This window comes from Onychomys torridus, chromosome 19, assembly GCF_903995425.1.
Source record: "Onychomys torridus chromosome 19, mOncTor1.1, whole genome shotgun sequence".
Lineage (NCBI taxonomy): Eukaryota > Metazoa > Chordata > Mammalia > Rodentia > Cricetidae > Onychomys > Onychomys torridus.
In genome coordinates this window covers 39,764,107-39,789,024 of record NC_050461.1, presented here as the reverse complement: position 1 = coordinate 39,789,024, position 24,918 = coordinate 39,764,107, and the positions used below count along the sequence as shown (strand labels likewise).

Below are 24,918 nucleotides of genomic sequence, written 5' to 3'. Positions count from 1 at the left end.
TACACTCAGCCACACTCACATATATTCTCACACTCTGATACACATACTCTTAAATACACTCTAACTCTTATATATACTCACCTACACACACACACACACACACACACACACACACGCACGCACGCGCAGTCATTCACAATCATTCAATCACACACAAACACACATGTACATACTCACACATTTACTTCAACAACTGTAGTGAACAAGTCTGTGGTCTTCACATGAAGTTAAGGTTAGCTTCTGTTAAGGGATGTTAAATTAGATTAAGAGACAAATGGCCCTTTCCAGCAGATGCCAGCTGCCCCCTGGTGTTCTTAGGATTGAAGTTCAGACAAGAAGAAGTGTAAAAGCAACAGTCTCCTCTGGGCCTCAGCACTGCTTTGTTACTCATGAGGGACAAGCAACAGTCCTCTGCTGAATGTCCAGGCCACTGGAGGACCATTTTCACTGGCTTGGACAGTATGCAACTGTTGTTAAAAAGAAGCAATGTCTCTTGGATTCTGCCCTTGCTAGGTTCTTGTCGACATGACACAAGCTAGAGGTGTCTGAGGAGAAAGAACAAGAAGGGACATCTGTCTTTTCCTTGTGAGTCCCAGCACAGGGGGCCACATGAGCCCAGACTGTGCTTCGGGAAACGAGGAAAAATGTGACTGAAAAGGGAAAGCAAGTGAGCAAAGCATTTCTGACTCCAAGAGCTTTTGTTGAAGAAACACAGACTGTGTCAACCCATGGAGCAAATGACAGAGAAAAGATCTGAGGAGAGAAAAGTATTTCCCAGTGAATTGGGAATTATTTGGAAAAATAAAAGCCACAGATGTGTCAGCCATCCCTTAACAGTCTTTGTGTATCCGAGAAGAATCCTGCTTCAGAACTGCTACCGACTTCTCTGTTGCTGGGGCAAAAAGTCTAGTAAAATGGTTTTTTGTTTGTTTTTTGTTTTGTTTTTGTTTTTTTTTAATTTACGTGTTTGTGACATTTGCTTGGAAGTATTCTGGAAAGGACAATGTCATTTTAAGATTCTGCGTACCAAAATCTATTTTTGAAGATTTTTTTTTTTTAGTCTCATATTGATTTTAGGGGGCATTGTTTACCTTCCTGGTCATTTACTTGTATATTATGGTTTCCAATTTTGTGTTTTTAAGGGTTTTGTGTCTGCATCTGTATGTGTGTGTGTATGATGTATGTGTTCCTGTGAAGATGTGTGTGTGTGTGTGTGTGTCTGTGTCCATGTGTGTATATGTATGTGTGTGTGTGTGATGTATGTTCCTGTGAAGATGTGAGTGTGTATCTGTGTCCATGAGTGTGTATGTATGTGTGTGTGTGTGATGTATGTGTTCCTGTGAAGATGTGTGTGTATCTGTGTCCATGAGTGTATATGTATGTGTGTGTGTGTGATGTATGTGTTCCTGTGAAGATGTGAGTGTGTATCTGTGTCCATGAGTGTATATGTATGTGTGTGTGTGATGTATGTGTTCCTGTGAAGATGTGAGTGTGTATCTGTGTCCATGTGTGTATATGTATGTGTGTGTGTGATGTATGTGTTCCTGTGAAGATGTGTGTGTGTCCATGTGTGTATATGTATGTGTGTGTGTGTGTGATGTATGTGTTCCTGTGAAGATGTGAGTGTGTGTCTGTGTCCATGAGTGTATATGTATGTGTGTGTGTGATGTATGTGTTCCTGTGAAGATGTGAGTGTGTATCTGTGTCCATGAGTGTATATGTATGTGTGTGTGTGATGTATGTGTTCCTGTGAAGATGTGTGTGTGTCCATGTGTGTATATGTATGTGTGTGTGTGTGTGATGTATGTGTTCCTGTGAAGATGTGAGTGTGTGTCTGTGTCCATGAGTGTATATGTATGTGTGTGTGTGATGTATGTGTTCCTGTGAAGATGTGTGTGTATCTGTGTCCCATGTGTGTATATGTATGTGTGTGTGTGTGATGTATGTGTTCCTGTGAAGATGTGTGTGTGTCCATGTGTGTATATGTATGTGTGTGTGTGTGAGATGTATGTGTTCCTGTGAAGATGTGTGTGTATCTGTGTCCATGAGTGTATATGTATGTGTGTGTGTGTGATGTATGTGTTCCTGTGAAGATGTGAGTGTGTGTCTGTGTCCATGAGTGTATATGTATGTGTGTGTGTGATGTATGTGTTCCTGTGAAGATGTGAGTGTGTATCTGTGTCCATGAGTGTATATGTATGTGTGTGTGTGATGTATGTGTTCCTGTGAAGATGTGAGTGTGTGTCTGTGTCCATGAGTGTATATGTATGTGTGTGTGTGTGTGTGATGTATGTGTTCCTGTGAAGATGTGAGTGTGTATCTGTGTCCATGAGTGTATATGTATGTGTGTGTGTGTGATGTATGTGTTCCTGTGAAGATGTGTGTGTGTCCATGTGTGTATATGTATGTGTGTGTGTGTGTGATGTATGTGTTCCTGTGAAGATGTGTGTGTATCTGTGTCCATGAGTGTATATGTATGTGTGTGTGTGTGATGTATGTGTTCCTGTGAAGATGTGAGTGTGTGTCTGTGTCCATGAGTGTATATGTATGTGTGTGTGTGATGTATGTGTTCCTGTGAAGATGTGTGTGTGTCTGTGTCCATGAGTGTATATGTATGTGTGCATTTCTAGTGCTCTTTCTTTGTTTCTTTTTGTTTGTTTGTTCACTTTATTTTAGCCTGATTTATTTGTCTTTTTTATTTGCCTGTTTTTTTTAAGAGAGAAAGAAGGCTTGGAATTGGAAGTGTCAGGAGGTAGGAAAGATCTGGGAAGAAGTGAGGGAGGGGAAATAGTGATCAGAATATATTATATAAAAACCATTATTTTCAATAAAAAACAATAAAATAAAAGATTCTTAGTACTATATTAAAAGATTCCATGTGGTGTATAAACACATGTAGTATTGTTAACCAAAGTTTTTTAAGAAATGACTTACTTGCAGATGGAAATGCTAACTGGAGATGGGCCTTGTCAAGGTGCCAACCATTCTTTCTACAAGGCATGCTTACCCCCCTAAATATTAACCCATGAAATGTGCCAATTTCCTGGTTATTTATGCCTCTTTCTCATCCCACTCCACTTATTTCCAGAACCATGGGACGGGCCCTGTGGTCATGATGTCTGTAAATTCATATTTGAAACAACTTACAAGGAGATTCTCTGAGTCCTGGAAAGCCAACCACACACAGCATTGGCTGCTGAAGTGCTTTTTGCATCTCTGGCAACACAGCTGCCTCTAACTTAACATTCTTCAGAGAGAAAAGTAAGAACAGTTATCCCTGCTGTGAGCCCAAGCTATGGGCTTGCCAAATGGCATCCATGGATGCTGCATTTTCCTTTTTTTTTTTTTATTAAGAAATTGTTTATGCATTTTTCAATGGCCCAGGGCCACTTCCCCTCCCCCTACACACAGTGTCTCTCTGGCCTCTTGCTGTTCTCTACTTCTCCTTATGGACCTCACACCTTGCTGGTGGGAGGAAATGGAGTTTCGTCTCTGGTGCTCACTTGGCATTGGCGGTTTACTAGACCACCTCCTTTGCATCTGGGAGTGAGTCTTCCGACAAACACAATCTTAGAAACAACAAGTATGCTGAAGGAAGAACTAAATCATAGGCGCAAAGAAGACATGTAGTTTTAGAAATGAAGAGGTATAGAATGGATGTATTCCTTGGGAAAAATCTACATTAAATAAAATTAAATGTCTTACTGGGCAAAAGCCTTCAGCCTTTGTATTTTGTGTTTCAGTGGGAACTGCTAGGATTCAAACATCTAATGAAATTAAACATCACCATGGCCTTCCCGTGCTGGAAATATTTGTGTTGTGATCACCTTCTTTGCTTCACAAGTAAGCTGAGGCCAACAACAGGTAAGAGATACAGATGTCCCACACGAAAGGCCGTTCACTAGCAGGATAAATGTCTTCTACAAAATGACTCTGTGACATTTGCTCTGCATTTTGTGACCTCTTAAGAGTGAAGGTGCTGTTGGCTTTAGCAAAATGGGATTGATTTGTCTTTCTGACCCTGACAGCTATCATACCCACCATTCCCTCTAGTTCCTCTCATTTAATTGGTCACCCCTCTTGAGGCTTACCAGCCTCCCTGAAGGCTGTAATGCTGCTTTCTCGGGTACAGAAACTTCTAGACAGATATTAAGTGAATCCAAGCTAACACTAGGCTGAGACCTGGTTGAGATTTAATGGCAGTCAGCTATCTAATATAATTATTTTTAATATGTATATACATATATATTTAACAGAAGGTCACCCCCAAATTGTCTAGGAACTACTGTACTTTTTGTTCTCTGATTGATCATTGTTCTCTGAATAAATGAACCACCAAATTCTCAAGAATTTACATTTAGAGCTCTTGAAACCATGGTTATATGGTATTGAGAACCAGCCCTAAAATTCAGAGCTGGATCAAAGACAAACGTGGCATCATGATTCAAACTTCACAAAACTGTCGCTGTGAGCTATGGAGATGGTCCCATTGTTAAAATGCTTGCTCTGAGAGTGCAAAACCCTGAGTTTGGGCCCCCAGAACTCATGTAAACAGCTGGGTATGGTGGCACATGCCTATAATCCTAGCAAAGACCAGATGGGAGATGGGGACAGGTGGGTCCTGGGAAACTCCTGAACCACCTATCTTGGCCTCTATGGTGTTGTTCTAGGCCACTGAGAGCTTTTATCCCAAACATAAAGGTGGAAGGTGCCTGCTGTGGTTTCATTGTAAAATGTTCCACATAGCTCATGTGATTGGTCACATCATCTGAAGCTGGTAGTGCTGTTTGGGAAGGTTGTGGAATCTTCAAAAGGTGGAAGCTGGATGCCACTGGTGGCAGGCCTTGATGCTTTATAACTTGGTCCCTCTTCATGTTCAAACTTAAAGTGTGGATGCAGTATGAAAAACAAGGTGCCTGACCTTGCCACCATGCCTTCCCTGCTGGCTGGCATGTCTTCCCTGCCATGAGGGCCTGTATCATCCCTTCTGGAACAGCAGCCAAAACAAGCCCTGTCTCTTCCAAGTTGTTTTTGTTGAGGTATTTTATCATAGCAGGAGAAAAGTAACCAAGATAGTGCCGGAGGACTAACATCAGAGGTTGTCTTCTGTGCTCCACATGTATGCTGTGCACTCATGCTCCTGCATCATATAAAGGTGTACACACACACACACACACACACACACACACACACACACACACACACACATACCACAACTGGGACAAAACAGAAACCAAAAGCTTTTGGTAGGGCTATTATCTGCTACTAATGTGGAGAAACAACTGTAAATGAAAACCTCCAGGGGGCTGGGGATGGCTTAGAAATTAAGAGTATTTGTTGTTCTTGTAGAGGCCCTGAGTTTGGTTCATAATTGCCCGTAACTCTAGCTGCAAGGTATCCAACACCCTCTTCTGGCTTCTGTGGGCACCTGCACATGGGTGGCAAGTACACACATACACACACACCCACATACACACCCACATACACACACACACACACACACACACACACACACACACACACACATACATACATACACTTTTAAAAAACCTTCAACCACTATCCAATCTCAACTTGGCAAGGCAGGTGGTTGTATCTAAATAAGCCGAACATTCTCTCCTCATGTGACCCAGCCTCGTGGCTTCATGTTTTGCCCAAGAATATGAAAAATATGTCCATACAAAAATTTGGACATAGACAACTATAGCAGCTCTATTTATAGCTGCCCAAATTTGGAAGCTGCCAACATGTTTTTCAGCAGGTGAAGGTCTGCCTAAACATTGGTATAAACAGGCAATAGTGAGATATTAAGTATTAAAAAAGAAAAGTATTATTTTTGTCTTGTGGTGTTTAAACAGAATACCACAGACTAGGCAATTTATAAAGAAAAGCATATTATTCACAATTCTGGAGCCTGGGAAATCCTCTCAAGGTGCTGGCACCTGCCAAGGGCCTTCATGCTCAATCATGTCATGGGAAAAGGCAGAAGGGGAGGAAAGATCACCTGTTATCAGGAGGAAGCTGAACATGGTTTTTTACCAAGCCTGCTCTTGTGGTGCCTAAATCAACTGTGGCGATGACATACATTTGTTCGTGAGTCTCCATTGCCTAATTTTTTTTAAATATCTTAATTTAATTGTAATTATGTATCTGTGTATGGGGAAGTACATCTGAGCGTGGGCGCCTCCTGAGGCCAGAAGTATCTGATCCCCCTGGAGCTGGGTGGCTGTGAGGTGCCCTATGTGGGTGCTGAGAACCATACTGTGGTCCTCTGCAAAAGCAGTGTGCTCTTTAGACTGCTGACCCATCTCACCAGCCTCCTAATCTGCTTAGTTAAATGCTAGCTCTGAACTCTGTGGCACTGGAGGTCAAATTTTGGAGGACACACTCAAAGCACAATAGCTATCAACGCTGGGCTTCCCATCTATCACCCATCACCAGCCCCACCTGGAGGCACCCACTCTCATCTAGTGGCCTTTCAGTCCCCTTCAAATACTGTACTCCCTCCATAAAGAGCCAGACAGAGCAAGTTCCGTGAGAAACATTTCCTCATGGGCACACTCCCTGAAGCCATCACCCTCCATCCTTTCTACATTGTAGCACAGAGCACATAGCGTTCTTCTCAGGAAAGACTGACTTTCTTGGTTCTTTTGGTTCGGTCATTTCTGAGCACAACCAGACCAGTGGCTACTACTCCACTCTTGGTGACCTCACTCCTACCAAAGTACAGGCTTGCCTTGCCTATGCTCTGTAGGCGTGTGACAGAGTCACCACTTCTCTGATTGTTAGTCCTTCAATTGTCCTTTCCTGTGGAGTTAGGACATTTTTTCCTCTCCCCCCCCCCAAGTCAGTCCAGCTCCCTCTTCCTCATCCTTCCAGTCACCTCCCTAGTTCCCAACCGGACTCATCTCACTTGACTAGCAGTCTCTGAGACTATGCTGTCCCTCTGTCAAGCTCACCCCTCTCCAGTTAAGACAAGGAGCTCTTCCCAGAGAGCCTGGTCTCAACCTTGCCATCACTCTGTAGTGTCCTTTCCACACTCTGTCATGGAGCCATTCCCAACTGTGTTTTTACTCAGTGCTCTGGGCTCTCTGACTTCCCTGCCTGAAAACGTTCCTTCTGCCCAGTCTCACTGACTGGACCAAACCCTCACTCAAGATTCAATACTTCATAGCTTTGTCTAATGTTCTGGAAGCTTCTCTTCAACATTTCCCTGCAGCCACGCTGACCTTGGATCATCGTTCCTTCATATCTAGAGTCATGGAAGAAAGCTGCTAAGTGTGTTGAGGTGAGAGGGAACCAAAGTCTTAGGATTTGGCTTGGTCCTGGGGAGAGTACTTATTTTTAATTACAAGCCTCCCCCACATGGAAGACAGGTACTAGCATTTCCTCATAGAGTAATGATAAAAATTACACATGATGACAGATAACCACTGACATCCAAAGAAAGGCATTCACGGATTTTTATGAGTTTCTTTCCTATGAAGGTCAAATTACTCCATTTTTCATGTGAGCTTCCTAGGGTAAGGAAATATTAAATCTCCCCTTTTCCTTAATCTCCTAGCAGCAAGTAGACTATAAAGGAAAATATTTGAAATTTTTCACTTTTATTCTTACTTTTTCTCAAGGGAGACAGAAAAAAAAAAAAGGTGTAACACAAATCATTTTTCCTGGAGAAAAAGAGAGGAGGTAAATGTATACAGGAGAGAGACAAAATGAAAAAGAAAGAAGTGTGAAGTCGTGGGAGGTTAGTAAGGAGTGGGAAGGAGAATGATTAAGTTTGGATATGAAAGAGCAGTGCATGGTTTAACTGAGAACTCCGAAGCCTGGCCGAGGCACTACATTTACAAAGCCCAACTCATGCAGACTTCAAAAACGCTATGAACATGGAATAGCGTGGAAATCAAACAGGAGTCCCCTGTGAGCCGCCCGCTGCTGCTCACCCATGCTTTCAGAAGTGACCTGATCACCCAGGTCTGCAGATGGACCTTGAGCAACTCCTGTTTTCTTAACATGACTTGGCTCAGAGTTGTAAGCCTTGGCTTGGGAGGTCTGGTTTTGCAGTGACCTGCCAAAGAGCCTCACAAGTTAGTGCTGGGCACACACTTTGCTGAGGAAGATCATGAGCCAGAATTGGCCTTGGCTCTGCAGAGGGGAATGATTCTAAGTTACCAGAGGAAAAGGGAAGTGGGGTGCCTCTCTTCTGATCATGCAAGCAACATTAACTAAAACTGACCAGTTTCCAGGTCTCCCATAATGGAAACAGCCACTGTAACTGTGAGAAATACACCTTAAGCCCCCAATTCTACATAACACTATTATGTTCCTTTTGTTTCTTTATTTTCTTTTTCTTTTTTTTTGGGGGGGGGGGTTGGAGTGGGAGGAATGCTTTAGATTTTCCTTTAAAAATAACAAAACAAAACAACAACAACAAAAACCCCTTCAGTTATGTTTAAGCTGTCGTACAGCATGGCTCTGTATCAGTTATCCTAAGAAATTCTAGCATCAGATTGCATTAATCCCAGGATCTGGATCTTCATCACATATTCACTCCTAGTGTTTTGGCAAAGTTGCCCCATGTCATTGGACTTATTGGTCATTTTCCAGTTGTCAAATAACTTTTTTCCTATTTGAGAGTCAGAAATAGAAACATTCACTCATAAAGGAACTGAATAATTTGGAACGCGAACAACGTACGTATTTATTTGAAGGATCATTTTCCATTTCAGTAAAATGGCAAATCAGCCTTAGCAGTTTCTCACCACCAATCCTAGTTTGCTCTCACACCTGCTCCTGTCTCCACACTCAAAGACATTGCTACAGAAAACCGTGTCACAATTGTTCCTAGAAAAAAAATAATACAGCCTCTCTAACGGAAAAATAAAGCTGGGCAATGGAAAGCTAAGACCTGAAACAAACTGACATGGACACAAATAAATAAATATGTACAGGAGAGACAGTGCCAATGACAAAATCTTCGTACGGTAAGAACTAGTGACAAGAATGGACATTATCTCAGGACGCTAAAGCTCTAATGCAGCACAAGGGGAAGAGAGGGTGGGGGATGAGGAACCGGGCTCTGAACTGGTTCTGCTTTACGGTGTAGGCTGACAGCTGGCTCTCCCATGGAATTCCTGCCCCATTCTTCTGAGGAGCCAAATGCAAATAAAGCCACATACTTGGAACCAAAGATAGAATTTGGATCAGTCTTTTAAACCCATTTGCAAATATTTCTAGTCTGGTATTTCTTCATTTTTTTTTTCCTTACCTGGTCATCAGATATTTTTTAAGTTGAGCTGACATTATTGCCAAATATGAAAACAAAACAAAACAAAACAAAACAGAAAGGTTTTCTCTGATCTGAACACTTGTAAGCAGAAAGCAAAAACAAAGCCATTTTTCAAAGCTATGTCAAAATTTTTATTAACTAAATATGCACTTTGTGCAGAAATCTCACAATAGAAAGCTAATTAAAATCTATCATGAACACCTAAGTTTGGGGGGGATATGTGAATATTTAGTGACTTAAATTTTACTCTATGTATCCTCTGGCACAATGAGCAGCCTGCTAATATAAGCCCAAAGGAAAGGATTGGCTCTACTGAAGCAAATCTTTGTGACCTTAAGATTTACTATCCTTTTCTCCTAAATGGCCTCCTCCTCTGTGAAAGCCAGGCCTAGCAAAGTTCATGTCCACCATGATGGCAGTCCAGCCTGTTACAAAATGGAATGGCAACAGCATCCCACCACATTCTTTCAACATCTTTTGCAGCCTGGCAAATGGCTTTATGATTGACACTCTGTGAGACTAGAGGACCCTTCAGCTTGCAAAGCCTGAAGTTCTCTATCTTACCCAAGAATGACCTACTTTCTGTGCAGAGGTTCAGGTCTGGCCTCTGCCTTCTGACTGGCTCTGTCACAATCTCTTCCCTCGTTCTCACTATGCTACTGTCCTGCCAAATCTGGAACTTCCCAGAGAACCTTGAGCAAAGCTAAAGCCAGCATGTACTGTGGCCAGTGGATAGGATTCCACCACTTGAGAACAACCTATACCCTCATTAGCAAGCACACATTGTTTAGGGTCATTTAGGAGTTAGGTAAGCTGCTTAATGCTATGCATGACGTGCATGCCACAGTCTGATTCATAAATATTACACCATAGAGTAGTGTATCTGCCAGCCTTCTTTAGGCTCTTACACACTCTGATTGGAGGGCTCAGTGCAAATAGTTTTTAGACTAGCAGTTGTAGACCGACGTATTTATAAATTATTTTGATTAACTGAGACAGTTAATGGTCCTTGTGTATGGTCCTTGGAACAAGATTATCACCAGGGGAAGTCAGAGGTCTCTGAAGTTTATATGATCTGAAATGTCTTAAAATCATTAAACCAGGGATAGGCTTAAAAGCGTGGTCTTTAAATGGTGAGAGACCATTGCATACAGGGTGCTTAACGGGAATTCTCATTCCTCTCCCGAACCTGTGAGCCCAATGCACAGTGAAGAAGGATGGGGGTGAAGGCAGGTATGCAGCAAGTTTGTTCTTAATTTCCTGGAAGCCCACTTTAATGCAAAGTCCATATTCAGCTGGATTCATGTGCCTGGGATGATGGTGATGCTTAAGGTATACATCTTGAGATATTAGAAATTTATACAATATATTAACTGGATCAAATTTTTGAAAAACTTTTTTTAGCAAGGTATGTTCATGAAAGTTAAATATTTGACATAACAGGAAAAAAGTACATTTAATATGATGTGGATCAAATAGTAAACATCTCTTCCACTTACGGTTGACATTTCACTGAACAAGACAAAGATGCTGCTATATTCATAGAAAATAGCACTGGAACAGCACCCGTGAGCATCCAACATCACTACAAACATTAGTGTGTTTTCTACGTAGTCTTTATGAAAGTCGGGCCACATCCAAGCCTAACCATGAGATGGGGTAGATGAGATCTAAACTAGAATCACCATTGCGTTTCTTCTTCTTGTGTCCTCTAATTGTAATGCTTTTCCCTCAAATCCTGAGGAGTTTGATTCCATTGCTCATTCTGAAAAGTCCCGTCTCCTTGCGTGTTCAGAGTGTTCTCACTTCTCAACTGTGATGACTGAAGCCCGTCCAGGGAGGAAATATTCTGAGAAGATGAATTCTGCATCTCACAAAAGCTTCCCTAACAACATCCAGTCCTCGATTCTCTGGAGTTACCTAGGGAACGGCACACTGACTTCCGCTGGACCAAGTTTTTGCTGCTTATAGGGCTTCTCACTTCTCCAGACAGGTTTGCGTTTTTCTTTCTCTCTTCCTTCATATCAGTGACATTAAAACTTTGTACTGTGGCTGAACGTATCTGACAGGATAATATTTTTATAGAAGTTATCGGAATGGGCATTGCAGTAACCTTTGACCTTATCAATAACCTGATGGACAGGGATGATTGAAGTCTGCTCTCCACCGGCATGGCTCAGTTTTGACGCGGACTTGTCTGTGGATGTGCTGTCTGTAAGAAATGATGCAAGAGACTCAGTTGCAGGATGAGCTAGTTACAAGCCCGAGGCCATGACACTCGTGAATCACATTATGGAATAGAAGTTCCGGGTTCCCTAACAGGTTAGGGAATGGGCAGCACTCAAATATGTTCCCCCTTCAAATGCACTTGTATTATTCCCTGAATGTCTACTTGCCTTCAAGTAATTTCTCCTGTGGCTTGTTTAAGAAAATATTCCCCCCAATGCCTTTTTTCAGAGTTAATGAATAAAATAGCTGAACATTTTTTTTTCCAGTTGCTTCTGGAGAGTAGTCTTTCATGTTTATTTCGATTGACATTTACTCTCCAAAAGAATTTAAATTAAATTTTATCAAAATTTTTTAAGACGGTATCAAATTTACATGTGAAGTAGAGTGTAGCGAATCTCCTTGCATCTGTGAACTTTCTACATTTTCATTTTTTCCCACTCTATATTATTTGTAAAACATATATTCAATAGCATATCTTTTTTCATGAGTATTTCAGTACATTTCAATTCAGTTTTTAACCCATTCCTGACTTGGTAGTCATTTGGTATATATAGTTGGAAAAAATAAACCTCTAAAATTGGCTCAGGTAATGTCTGAAAGTTAAAACCCATACCACCCTTTTTATCTATGTAAACCTTTGTGTTTCTATGAATATAATCAGTATCTATCTTCCCCCTCGAGATACACTTTGGGGAAAGTTCACCCTCAGATTACCCAAATTATAGACTTCAGAGTGATGATAAAGGGAACAAACTGGCTTCACTTAGACATATTTCCTCTATACTTTATGAGAGTGACAAAACACTGGTCTCAGTAGCCAGAGCTCCCAAACTGCAGCATTTACTTGAAGCCTCTTATGTTTTGTGTAAACTGGACCCTGCATGTGAAATGACCTGTAAAATGCATCAGTAAGTGACCACAGTCCAAGTCATCTCCGTGGCATCTGCTGCTCCACCACGGTTCCGTATTAGAGCAAATACCAAATCGAAAGAGGCCTAACACGGGAGGTGGCAATGTCATCCCATACTAAAGGAAGCCAGGGAGTAAAAGAGATGATTCTTGGGAAGATGGGCAGATGGAATCGCAGAATGAAGCATGTCCTAGCACTGATTAGAAAAAGGTTGGAGGAGTCACAGACAAGCTGCTGCCCATGAGGTTCTCAGCAAGCTGGTTGATTTTGTTCTTCTTTTGAGTTCAGAGATCTCCTAGCCACTGGTTTTCTGTTGAGGAGTTTTTAATTAAATTAAATATAAATAATGAATAATTTGTGCTTGAAGATGCACCCTTTCTGCTTCCTGAATAGTTTCCAAGGGCATGTTATCTTTAGAGACTGTAACTGACCCCATTCCAAATACATGCTCCCACTGGATGGTTCTCCATACTCTCATAGAGTAGAACTCTATGTGTATGAATCCAATGCGTCATATATATACACGATGTCTCAGGGCTTCTGGTTAAATAACACATTATGAGTAACAAAGGTTTAGATTGTGTATCTGAAAACCAGGAGCTAGAGATATGAACCATTATTTGACATATATTGAAGGCTCTAGCAGATAAAAAAAATCACCACAAAGCAGCTTGCAATTGGCAAATTTCTCATTCAAGACTTCTATGAATGTACCATGATGTACCCAGGAATCCAAAAGACATTGAAAAGTTTTTTTTTAAAAAAAAGTCACATTGTATAACAAAAGTTTATTAAGTACTTGCTTTTTTGTTTTTCTTTTGTCATTATTTTAGATGACATGTGACCTATTCTTCTGGAGCATAGTACATATGGTGCATTTCTTAGAAGGAAGGCATGGCTTGCACACCCCATGCAGAGAAGAGCCGGCACAGCCCACTATCAGAAATTTCAGATTCCAGCTCAGTGCAGGAGCACCATTGTGCTAGCTGAGAAGTACTGTAGAGAATAAGCCATTTGGTGGTGTGGCAAGAGCTTCAGCTTAGTTCGTGCAGATGTCTCATTACCTTGTATAAATTCATGCATCCCAAAAACAGCAGTATAAGTTACCTGAATGTTCCACTTTTGTTGAAGGAATTCTCTTAGGAGAAATTATCTACACCATAAACATATGAATGTCCAGATCAGTTCCAAGAAATAAACCAACTACGTGTTTTTGAGGTTATGCGGAGGTTTTCTGCACATCCCAGTAGACAGCCATCCCACTAACAACTGGCAGCGAGTTAGACTTGCAAATGAACTGTAATTCGAGTGTTTGCAACATGAACAAGTATGGACACTTAATATCTCATTCCTTTTTTAGAAAAATGTCACATATTAGTCTTTTCTGTGCCATTCACCTCTGCTCATATGTAATAACTAAGTGGAGTAAACATTTTTTAACTTGCTTCCATTACACTCTTAAATGTATCTTTAAAGAATGCAGTGTGTACCAAGACACTACTACAGCTGTCTGTCAAGGGTGTAATTAGTATCTAAAATGGGAAATCCAATCATTTTCCTTTGAAGTTAAAAGTTTGAACCCTTAACATATCTAACTATGCTGCAAAACATTACTTGTCATCAGGATTATTTGTGTATATGTTTAGTGTCAGAACGTGTGACCACAGTAGCTGTGCTGAACGAACAGAGCACAAACACAAGCAATGTGTCTGATAGTCCTTATGACTTTATGACTCCATTTTTTCATACTTTATTTGCTAAAGGTTAGTGACCACTTGCTGCTCCTCATCACTTCCAATAGTTAAGGAATTAAGTCTTAAACAAAATGTACATCTTACATTGTGCTCCTTCCTGCCTCCATACCAACCTGCTGGGTTTCATCCAGGCAAGCTTCATACTGGGTGGGAAATGTTTTGCTATTTGATTTCTATATTTCTAAATAAAAATAACTTTAAAAATTAAGCATCCCAATTTCAAAGAGAAAACTCTTTCAAGTGAAACTCTGAAGTTATAATAACATTGAGAGCTAGTGATATTAGAGCTGCGGACTAGACATAGTTGGGTTAGAAAAAAATTTAAAGTTTACAATGCTGATGAATAAAGTCTTGAGGCAGACAGTGTAGTTCATGTAAATCTACAATCACCCTCTAGAAGGCACTGTGATCATCCAGTCAGTATAAGTCAGTTTTGAGATGAAAATGGCTAGATGGGAAAAAACCAGGGGGAAGCTTTACATGGCCAAGAAAGACTCACCTGAGTGGCTGTTTCTTTTGAAATACGTGGTGGAACTGGATTTCGATTTGGATGTGAGATATGTTGAATTGGAGCCAATGGAACTTGAAGATAAAGATTTCCCCAAGTTATCAGAGCTCTTCTTGATGATATTGGTAGCTGTCTTGCTCCAATCTAAAAAGACAGGACTTTATTAGTTGGTTTATAGAAAATACAAGCTGTCCCAGAAATCCACTGGTGAGTCATTAAATCTGTCCAGCACAGCCAGCTTCCTAGTATACTCAGTGACTTAAAGAGACTGATATGGGAACAGTAAGAGGCTAGGGACAGAGAACTATCTTGCTCTGACCCCATGTATTTAGTATCCCACTTCAATACCCTATGTGTGAAAAGCATTTGCAGGTGTTTAAAAAAAATAATGGCATTTTCATTCAAATGTTATGTATCCTAAGAACAGTCTCTTCACCTAAAATTCAACTGAGAATCTAAAACTATGGCAAGGTGTATCTACTATAGTGGAACCTGCAGATATGAATTGCCAAATTAGACATCAAAACTTGAGCATTTTTGTTTGTTTGTTTTTTCGAGACAGGGTCTCTCTGTGTAGTTTTGGTGCTTGTCCTGGATCTCGCTCTGTAGACCAGGCTGGCCTCGAACTCACAGAGATCCATTTGGCTCTGCCTCCCGGGTGCTGGGATTAAAGGCGTGCGCCACCACCACTGGCTTGAGCACTTTTTAAAACCGGTCTGGGATTCCTGTTTCTTCTCTACAACATTCAAAGATGGCGTCCAATGTTGAACATTCCGACTCAGCATCTTCACATGCCCTGTTTGTACAGCACTCCCAGTGGGTTTTGCTGTTCTGACAGTATAAGGCAGAATGCCAATGGTTTCAACTGTTTCTCCAAATGAAGCCCTCCTAACTCCATGTCCTTACCTGAGTTGTCTGCTAGCCGGAACCTGCCACAGCAGAGATGACGCCTCCACTGTTTCTGAACATTCTCCTTCATTGCACAGTGGAAGATAAATATAAATAAACCTGTGACAAGAGAACATGGGAAAACTCAAGACAAGTGGCATATTTTAAGGGATAAACATTATTAACTATGTGGAATTATCCTAATATTTTAGAGCTAAATCACCGAGGGACAAAGATATTAAGGAATGGAATCATAGTATATACAGTAGGCAGTCTAATCTTCTACAGAAGAACACAGAGGATTGGGTAAATTCAGTGTAAGTACATGGGTCTGATTCTGTCTTTGCCTGTTTAGCATGCCTTATGACTTAACTACACTCCTAAGATTTAACAATGCTGTTCATCTTTGACTTCATTCCCATCTCTCCCTAACACAAGGTTCCAACCCACACAGCTTCTAGGACATCCTGCCTTGGCTGAATCTTTTCCATCTCAAACTTCATATGTTCTTAGCAGAAGTCCTGACTATGACCTCAAAACCACTTGAACATTTTTCTGTTTCTCAGTGTATCAGACTTGTTCTCACACAACACCATTCTGACCACACTTTCTTCAGCTCTTTTAGTAACATAACAGTCTCCAGCCTCAGACTAGCCATTAAGTCCCTAGAGAGGCCATTGTCTAAAGATATAACTCATTCTTAATTTAGTCCCTACTCATGCTCTTTGGTGTACACTAATCAGTACATGGTGGCCTTGTATTCCCTGTGTGGTCATTTGTTTGCATGATTATCTTTCACTAACGGACAATAAAGCTCCAAATAGAGCTGTTTGTCTGTTTGTCTTTGTGCTGTAGCTGTTCCTGGAATGATGCTAGGAATCTTAGAGCAAATAAATGAATGTTTCCTTAATGAGTGAATCAGGATAGCCAGGTTAACACAATGAATTCAGCCTATGCTCAATAAGTTAACACAGGCTCATTTTAGTGGATGATATGTGATTAGAAGTAAGGAGTTAAAAATAATAGCTATGATGGTCTGGGTGATTGCTCAGTGGGTAAATCACCTGCTGTGAAACCATGGTGTCAGGAGTTCAGATCCCCAGATCCTCCATGAGTGCTAGGTGGTCAGGGTGATGGTGGAGATGTGGGATCCCCAGAGCAAGCTGGCTTGCCAGATTAGCTATACTGATTGTCTTTAGGTTCAAACGAGAGACCCTGCTTCAATGAATAAGGTAGAAAGCAAGCAAGACATCCAATGCCAAACTTGGCCCTACACAGATGCATGAATGTGTGTGTGTGTGTGTGTGTGTGTGTGTGTGTGTGTGTGTGTGTGTGTGTGTATGCACACACATACACACCCACACTTGAACACAAATACACATGTGTACACATTAGTTGACTCTGGTACAGTAGGGGTACACCCCAAACTTCGAAGACTGAATCAAGAGAACAAATTCAAACCCAGTCTGGGCTACATTGGGAATTCTTCTTATAAAACAAAACAAAAATAGAACAGACTGAGTTCTATGCAAAGTGAAGGATGATAGGACTATAATGATAATAAGGTAAAAGTTTCTGAAAAACATGCCCATGAATTCTGAGGTAACACTCTCTCGTCTTATGTTATACTAGTGACAGGGACGGTATGTCTACACGAAGAAGGGCCTTGCAGAAGATGGAGGCTGGAATGGAACCTTTAAAATGCTTGGAGTGCAGGGGAGGTGATGGAAGCTTCTAGAAGGTTAATTTGTGCAGTGACTATCTGTACAGCACTGAATTTGACGTTTGGGATTTTCAAGAAGAATAAGGCTGATGCTAATATTCCTGGGTCCACAGAGTGGAATGAAAGTAAAGTTATCACAGTATTGTTTCAGGGGCAGTTAAACTTTTCAGGTGCTTTTGAATATGAAGTATTCATTAAGTAAACTAAATTATACCATAGCTTGTACAGTTTAAAAAGCATGGGCGGGCAAGAGAGATTGCTCAGTGGGCAAAGTGCTTGGCACACAGGCTAGAGACCTGAGTTTGATCCTCAGAATTCATGTGAAGGTAGAAGGAGCGAACCAACTCTGTAAAGCTATTCTCTGACCTCCACATGTGTGCTCTAGGACATGTGTGTCCCCCTTAAGCATACACACATACACCAATAATAAACAAGATAGTTTTAAAACATAGCACAAGAAAGGTTTGACAGTTCAATATGTATAGTTCAGTGTGCAAACTATGACCAAACTTATATATGGTGGTAACAATCCTAATGTCATGATTCAGAATTAGATTTTAGAATAAATGATAACAGGGATGAAGCTTGTTGGATTTCTGTTCTAGCCTTGACATTAATGAATTAACTCTGGCTGTTTTCCTCTGTGTTTAGCTTCCCTGTGTCCACCACAGAGCCTCAAACACAGTGCCTAAACTGAGGACTTGGTGGCTGGAAATTCCTATTAATATGTCCTATTGCCTATTCTGACCTGTGGAGAAATGCTAATATGAACTATACTGGTTGTCATTTTTGTCACTGATTTTAAATAGGAGGATTAGCCTACTAAAATTTATGCTAAATTCAAGCACATTTACTTTAAAATTTTTATTACATCTTCAGTGTGTGTGTGTGTGTGTGTGTGTGTGTGTGTGTGTGTGTGTGTGTGTGTGTGTGTGTAGGTCAGAGGACAACTTGCAGGAGTCTCTTCTCTCCTTCCATCATGTGAGTCCCAGGAATGAAATCAAGTTATAAGGCTTTGGCAAAGGCCTTCACCTGATGATCATCTCACTAGTCCCAAAGACATTTAGCTTTGAGAGGTATATAAAAAAAAAAAGCATCCACCAGACACCAGATAAGTAGTATTATCATACTATCATATAACTTTAGATCTAGTTAAATAAATATGCTGTCTCATTACTTTATTATTTATTACTCTTTTGCTGCTGATTATGATTACCACGAAATTCACTTTTTCTGAACCTGAATGATAAACCCAGAGAAACGCAGAGGGATGACCTAAGCATTAATATATCGTAACATAAACAACTTCAGGGGTTTGAGATGGGGCCAGGTGAGCATCAGTGGGTGATTGGTGTCTTAGATCATGACTATAAATTTTGGAGTTTTGATGGGAAAATCAGCCAGCCAATAATTCATCAAACCAGCTATTTAGGAAGAAGAGGCAGTGTGACCCACATTCTTGACCATTGGTAAAACAGCCTAGATGGTTTCTAAGCTCCTAAATGACTCTGTACCCAAGACTAAACACTTCCCGGGGGCACTTGTCACTCAAACAAAGCCAGCTATTGTGAAGTTGGGTTTATGGCTGTTTTTGGAAATTTGTTTTGGATCTTCTTTTTATATTACAAAGACACCTTTAACAAAATTATTTCTCTGTGGCAAGGAATGTCTGGTCAAAGGATGAGTAATATATTTCCTTGCAGTGTGTCATGTTTCAGCCTGCTTGATGTCGCTTCGGGTGTCTGGAGTTGAAAGGTGGGTCATCTTTCCCTTGGCAGCAGTAACACATGTGCACTGTGTGTGGGTTGCTGTGTCATAGCTGAACTTCTGTGAGGCTCCTAACCATTGGGCAAGGGAGATTCTGCTGGCATTGAATTTAGTGCATCTCAAAGCTTAACTTAATGTCTTAGTCTGCTGATGGGATTGAGATTAATGACATTTCCTGTTGAATAACAAATTCCCATTAACCGATTAAAAGTGTATTTGCTAGCATTTTAATAAATGGGGGTGGATATTCACTTCCTAAATGAGAACACTGACATGAACTGAGGGGACAGTTGAGGAATTTGCTTTAGTTCTCTTTCTATTGAAAACTATACATTTTATTTTTTTTTGGGGGGGAGGGAGATTTTTATTTTTTATTTTGGAGACTTTCATATATGCATACAATGTGTGTTTTGATGAAATCCACCCCCATTTTCTCCCCTCTAGCATCCCCCCAATCCCCATCACCACTTCTGCTTCCCAACTTCATGTGCTCTTCTTTTTTCTCCTTTTTTAATTTATTATATTTGTGTTTTAATTTTATACAACAGCCATGGGTCCCCCTGTCCTCCCCCCGCCCCCATCTTCCCCCCAGCCCCTCCCCTCCATTCCCATCTCCTCCAGGGCCAAGATTCCCCTGGGGATTCATTTAAACCTGATGGATTCAGTACAGGCAGGTCCAGTCCCCTCCTTCCAGGCTGAGCAAAGTGTCCCTGTGTAAGCCCAAGGTTCCAAACAGCCAGCTCATGCACTAAGGATAGGTCCGGGTCCCACTGCTTGGATGCCTCCCAAACAGTTCAAGCTATTCAATTGTCTCACTTATCCAGAGGGCCTGATCCAGTTGGGGGCTCCACAGCTTTTGGTTCATAATTCATGTGTTTCCATTAGTTTGGCTATTTGTCCCTGTGCCTCTCCAATATTGGTCTCAACAATTCACACTCTTACAGTCCCTCCTCTTTCTCGATAATTGGACTCCTGGAGCTCCACTTGTGTCATCTATGAATATGTTCTTTAATTTTCATATATGTATGTATATATTAAATATTATATCTCATTGTCAGATGAAAACTCATCTTGGGCAAGTTGTTAGCCTTTCTTACCACCAGTTTACTCATTAAAAAGGAGACTAGGTCCTGTATCTGAAGTTGTTGTTTTTCAGACCTATGAGCCTGATAGTAAAAGCACAGATGTTAGAAGAAAGGGTTTCATTAACTCCCATGCACTACACAAATGTACATGATTTCTCTTGCTCCAGGTATCTTAATGTTATCACTGTAATGAGTAGCAGACACCTCTGAGCAGACTGATAACCTCTTTTTTGTGTTCTCCACGGCAGCTTCTGATCACAGAACTACACAAGGCATCTATTATGCTCTCACATTTGGGTATGTAAGAGGGCCTGGTTGTACTTGACTGCTAATAGATACTATTGTCTTTTTTTCTGGAAATAAAAAATAGAGGATCAAGTTCCAGGTACGAATTAAACTTTATAACTTGTTGAACTTGTTAGGAAAGTCAAAATTTCCCATGTGTTGCAGAAATATAAAAGGGGATGGACCATAAGAATTTAGACAGTAGTTGAATCAAATCATTCTTTCTGATCCTCTTCATTTCAGAAAAAAAAAAAGAGGATTTTCTCAGTTTCATTGCTTCATGGAGCTCACTTTGTTCCCCCTTTATAAATAAAGCTTCTTTATATAACTCAGAATGACCTAGAACTCATTATCATTCTGTTCCTGCCTTCTGAGCTCTGGGATTACTACCACACAAGACACTACATGTTTCTAATAAAGCATAAAGTTCTTAAAAAATAAAGCATCATGTTGAAGGTAAAAACTAGCTCACCAGTAAAAGCCACTAAAAATTTATATACTGTTGCAGGGAGTTTTCTTAGGACCTGACTGGTGAAATAATTGTCCACAGAGTCATGTCCTCAGTACCAAGGTCTTTGCAATTTAAGTTTTTGTTCAGAGGATGTTTTGAATGTCATTGGGTGTGGATAAAATTGTTCTAAATATGTGTGATTTAAAAATCAGTCCTAAAGTCAGGGATTTATGAAGAACACTGACTTGATGACAGCTGACATGTTCCCCTCTCATCAGGAGACCCTCCTAGGAAAATTAAAGCATCCCAATTCTCATTAATGGGAATGGAGCTGTACAGACATCTGTAGCTGTGGAAGCATTGAGGCTGCCAGGAAATTCTAACAGTGAAACCAAGGTTGGGTTGGCAGATGACTGTGCCTTTCATGTACAATCCTGAAGTCTAAAACCGTGGAATTCCTAATGCGAGTGGACACTCTTGTCAATATTTACTTGGGCACTGTTATGTAGTGTATCTTAAAAGAGATTAAATAGAGGAATATTGCCTTTGCTGAGCTGGATCCCTGTGCAGATGTGTTCATACACTACAGCTTAAGGATATACTCTTGAGACTTATTATCTTATGTATTCGTGATAACAAGCTTGCATACTTTTGTCTGTTATGAGCCTGAATAAATTTGCTAAATTAATTAATGCGTATTTATGCCAGAGGCATCTCAGATTGGATCTGGGCCATGCTCGAGGCCTCTCCTTTCCCTCATCCAGAAATTCATTTATTTCACAGTCCCTGAACATCTACTTTGTGGTAATTGTTTCAGTTCAAATGCTAGCAGAAGTTGCAGGGTGTTGAGTACTATTTTCCTTCAGATAAGCACAGATCTTAGATATGGCAGTAGGGGACAGACACCCAGTGAGGTGACTGAATTTTGAGTAGTATAACCCTGCTTTCTACCCCAGCTGAGACTTGTTTGGATTTCTTTGGCTGTTCTACCACACATTCATAACTGTATGAGCAGTAGGGTAGCTTTGATAAAAATCAATAGTATTCTCATTGAAAATAACCCAGGCTCTGAAGGCCATGGTGCTGGAGGCACATAATCGTAGCACTCATGGCCTGAAGTAGGGCTTTGAGTTTGAAGCCAGCTGAGACTACAGTGAAATAAACATACACACACACACACACACACACACACACACACACACACACACACACACGTTATATTTTCTCCAGAACAGAACACATATGTTTGATAGGCTGAATTAATTTCTGCATCTCATAAAAAGATAACTTTCTGGATTAGAGTTGGATTTCATTTTTAAACCTGAGTTGCTTAGGAGATAAAGTGAACTGCTCCGCCCATGCATGGGAAACCTACACAGTTTGCATGAAGGGCAGCTGCTGTGGACATCGCTCTGTAGAAATAAAATGCTGATTGGCCAGTAGCCAGGCAGGAAGTAGAGGTGGGACAAGCAGAGAAGAGAGTTCTGGGAACAAGAAGGCTGAGGCAGAGAGACACTGCCAGCTGCTGCCATGACAAGCGAGATGTAAGGTACAGGTAAGCCTCGAGCCACGTGGCAACTTATAGATTAATAGAAATGGGTTAATTTAAGATAGAACTAGATAGCAAGAAGCCTGTTATGGCCATACAGTTTATAAGTAATATAAGTCTCTGTGTGTTTAGTTGGTTGGGTCTGAGCAGCTTGGGACCATTGAGTGAGAGATTTGTCCTGACCCTGGGCCAGGCAGGACCAGAAAAACTCTAGCTACAGGCAGTAGCAGCCTGAACTAGAAAAAAGACAAACGTTGACTGTGCCCCCTGAAACTTCTGGTTAGGTTCTCAGCTAACACTTCATTCTGTTCCATACTCCTTTGCATGATGCTGTATTTACTGCGTGCCTACTATCTACCATGCACTGTTTTAATGTGCCTGGAGTATATTACTAAAGAAAGAAAAGCCAACTAACTCAGCTAACATTCTACCTCTTTACCTACCCATGAGCTTTTTAATGAATGACCACTTGTGCCTGAATTACGCACCCAGAGTAGTAATAGAAACTGGACCTGTTCTGTCAAAAGGGAAGGTGTTTGCAAATATGATCAATTTAGAAAGCAGCTACTGCCTGGGCATCTTACCTTGTAAAGAATTGAAGATGGAGAAGAGGTACATGAAAGGGATATTTAAGGGTCCCCAGGCAAAGAAAGCAAAACCCCACGTCATGCCCAGCAGGAAGGTCAGGCTGACCACGCTGCGCAGGTTCCTTAAAACCTCTTCTCTCAGGGTCCGGTTGCTTCTCTTCCCATTCCTCCCGCAGATCTGTACCATGACCACAATGAACATGGCAACATTCAGGAAGAACATGACTCCAAAGTACCCGGCACAGCTCACGTAAAACACCACGGCATCCTGAATCCAGCAGCTTGGAGGAGGAAAAGAAAAAAGAAGAAAAAAACAAAACAAAACAAAAAAAACAAGAACAAGATAAAAGAGTTTGCCTACCCCGCCCTGTTTACTCATCACTTTCCTTGGCCTGGTTTGCACAGCTTGCAGAGTTCTTTCTGAAACACCTATGGCAAATCCGTTCATTTCATGGACTTGAGTTTCTGCTTTGATCCTTTTATAGGTGGTTTTTCGTTGAGGTAGTTTTGGATGGCCACTGTCTTGATCTCGTTATTCAAGTCAATATTAAAAAGCAAAGGAGGTTGCTTGTTGAATTCTGATTGGTATGAGCACTTGCTTATTTGGCTGGTTCTAAGCCACATCTGACCTTCTCTCTTTTGTGTGTCCTTACTCTAACAATGGGGATTTTCAGCATTTAGTTTTGCTGTCCTTTTCTGTCAAGGGGTGGCTGTGTTGACATCATTCCAAAAAAATAACATGGAAGCAGAAGTTTACTTAGAGGTTTTTGTGAGAGCTATGGTATTACAGCTGTCTGCTTGTGTCCATGTGAAGGAAGGCAGGAGAGTTGCTGAGATGGTAGCCCTGGTGAGCTTTAGCCACAACATCACTGCTAGTGGTCACCTATGTCCCTAGTTCCTTATCATCTATGATTAGCAAATTTATACTTTGTCTCATTGAATTAAGGATTCAGGATACACAGCAATTATTATTCATATAACTGTTCTAGTTACAACAAGACATTATGAAATTAAAAGATTTGTATATAGATGTTTCTTGCATGCAACTATCAGGCATATGTAAATTATAACACATCTTCATTAAGAAGAATACACTTGATTTTCAGAAATATATCAGATAACCGATGGAAGAAGACTTCTAACTGTTCTGTGTTATAAAGTCTGACATGCATACTCTGGTTTCTCTTCAGATCGTATAAATCTTTCACCTTTTACAAAGTCTGACATGTGTAAAGTTGAAAAGTAATTGAATTTGCAGGTGTCCCAATGTTTCTGTAGACTATGGAAATTATTAAGTACCTAAACAATTCAATAATTTCAGGAAATTAAATTCATCTTCAAATGAATTGTCCTTATTCTGGCTACTGAGGTAAATGCTTTCTTGAACATCCTTGGATCTTAGAGCTCAACATGATTTCTAGCATACCATGAGTGCTCACTAAATGAGATTGTGTGACGGCACAACCTTAAACAGAGCTTCAAAATCCTATGACGGCTGAGTAAGATAGATTTCCTAGTCATTCCTTTAAAACTGATTTAGTTTAAGGTTTAGTGTTTCTTATAAGGATCCCCTAAATCACACTGCATGTCAGTGGTACTAGGTTTCCTTTAAACATGAAGTCTCCTAAAGATCCTGCAATTCTTGTTGGGCCCCACTTGTTGAGGTTCCATAATGCTGCTTCAGAAACACAAGGAAGGGAAGGCCACGAGGGATGAGAAGTGATCAGGTACAGACATGTTATCTATCCCCGAAAGTTTACACAGACATGACATATTGGAGTCTCACATAATAAAAAAAAATGTTCATCAAGCAATCAATGATCCTTCAACTCAATAGATACTGATAATTCGCAATATGGTTGATGGGGTACATGAGAGTTAATTGCTTAAATA

General features: G+C 40.7%; 1 protein-coding gene across 1 annotated transcript in view; it reads right to left on the bottom strand.

Annotated features, from left to right (window-relative positions):
• Positions 1 to 8,705: 8,705 nt before the first annotated feature.
• Positions 8,706 to 24,918, bottom strand: part of Adgrg6 (adhesion G protein-coupled receptor G6) — a 131,097-nt gene continuing 114,884 nt past the window's right edge. Inside the window, exons 21-24 of the mRNA XM_036168539.1 lie at positions 23,023 to 23,306; positions 15,597 to 15,698; positions 14,682 to 14,834; positions 8,706 to 11,501 (exon numbers count right to left, since the gene is read on the bottom strand). Coding sequence (XP_036024432.1) covers positions 11,323 to 11,501; positions 14,682 to 14,834; positions 15,597 to 15,698; positions 23,023 to 23,306 — 718 coding nt within the window. The 3' untranslated portion in view covers positions 8,706 to 11,322. The remainder of the gene's footprint in view (positions 11,502 to 14,681; positions 14,835 to 15,596; positions 15,699 to 23,022; positions 23,307 to 24,918) is intronic.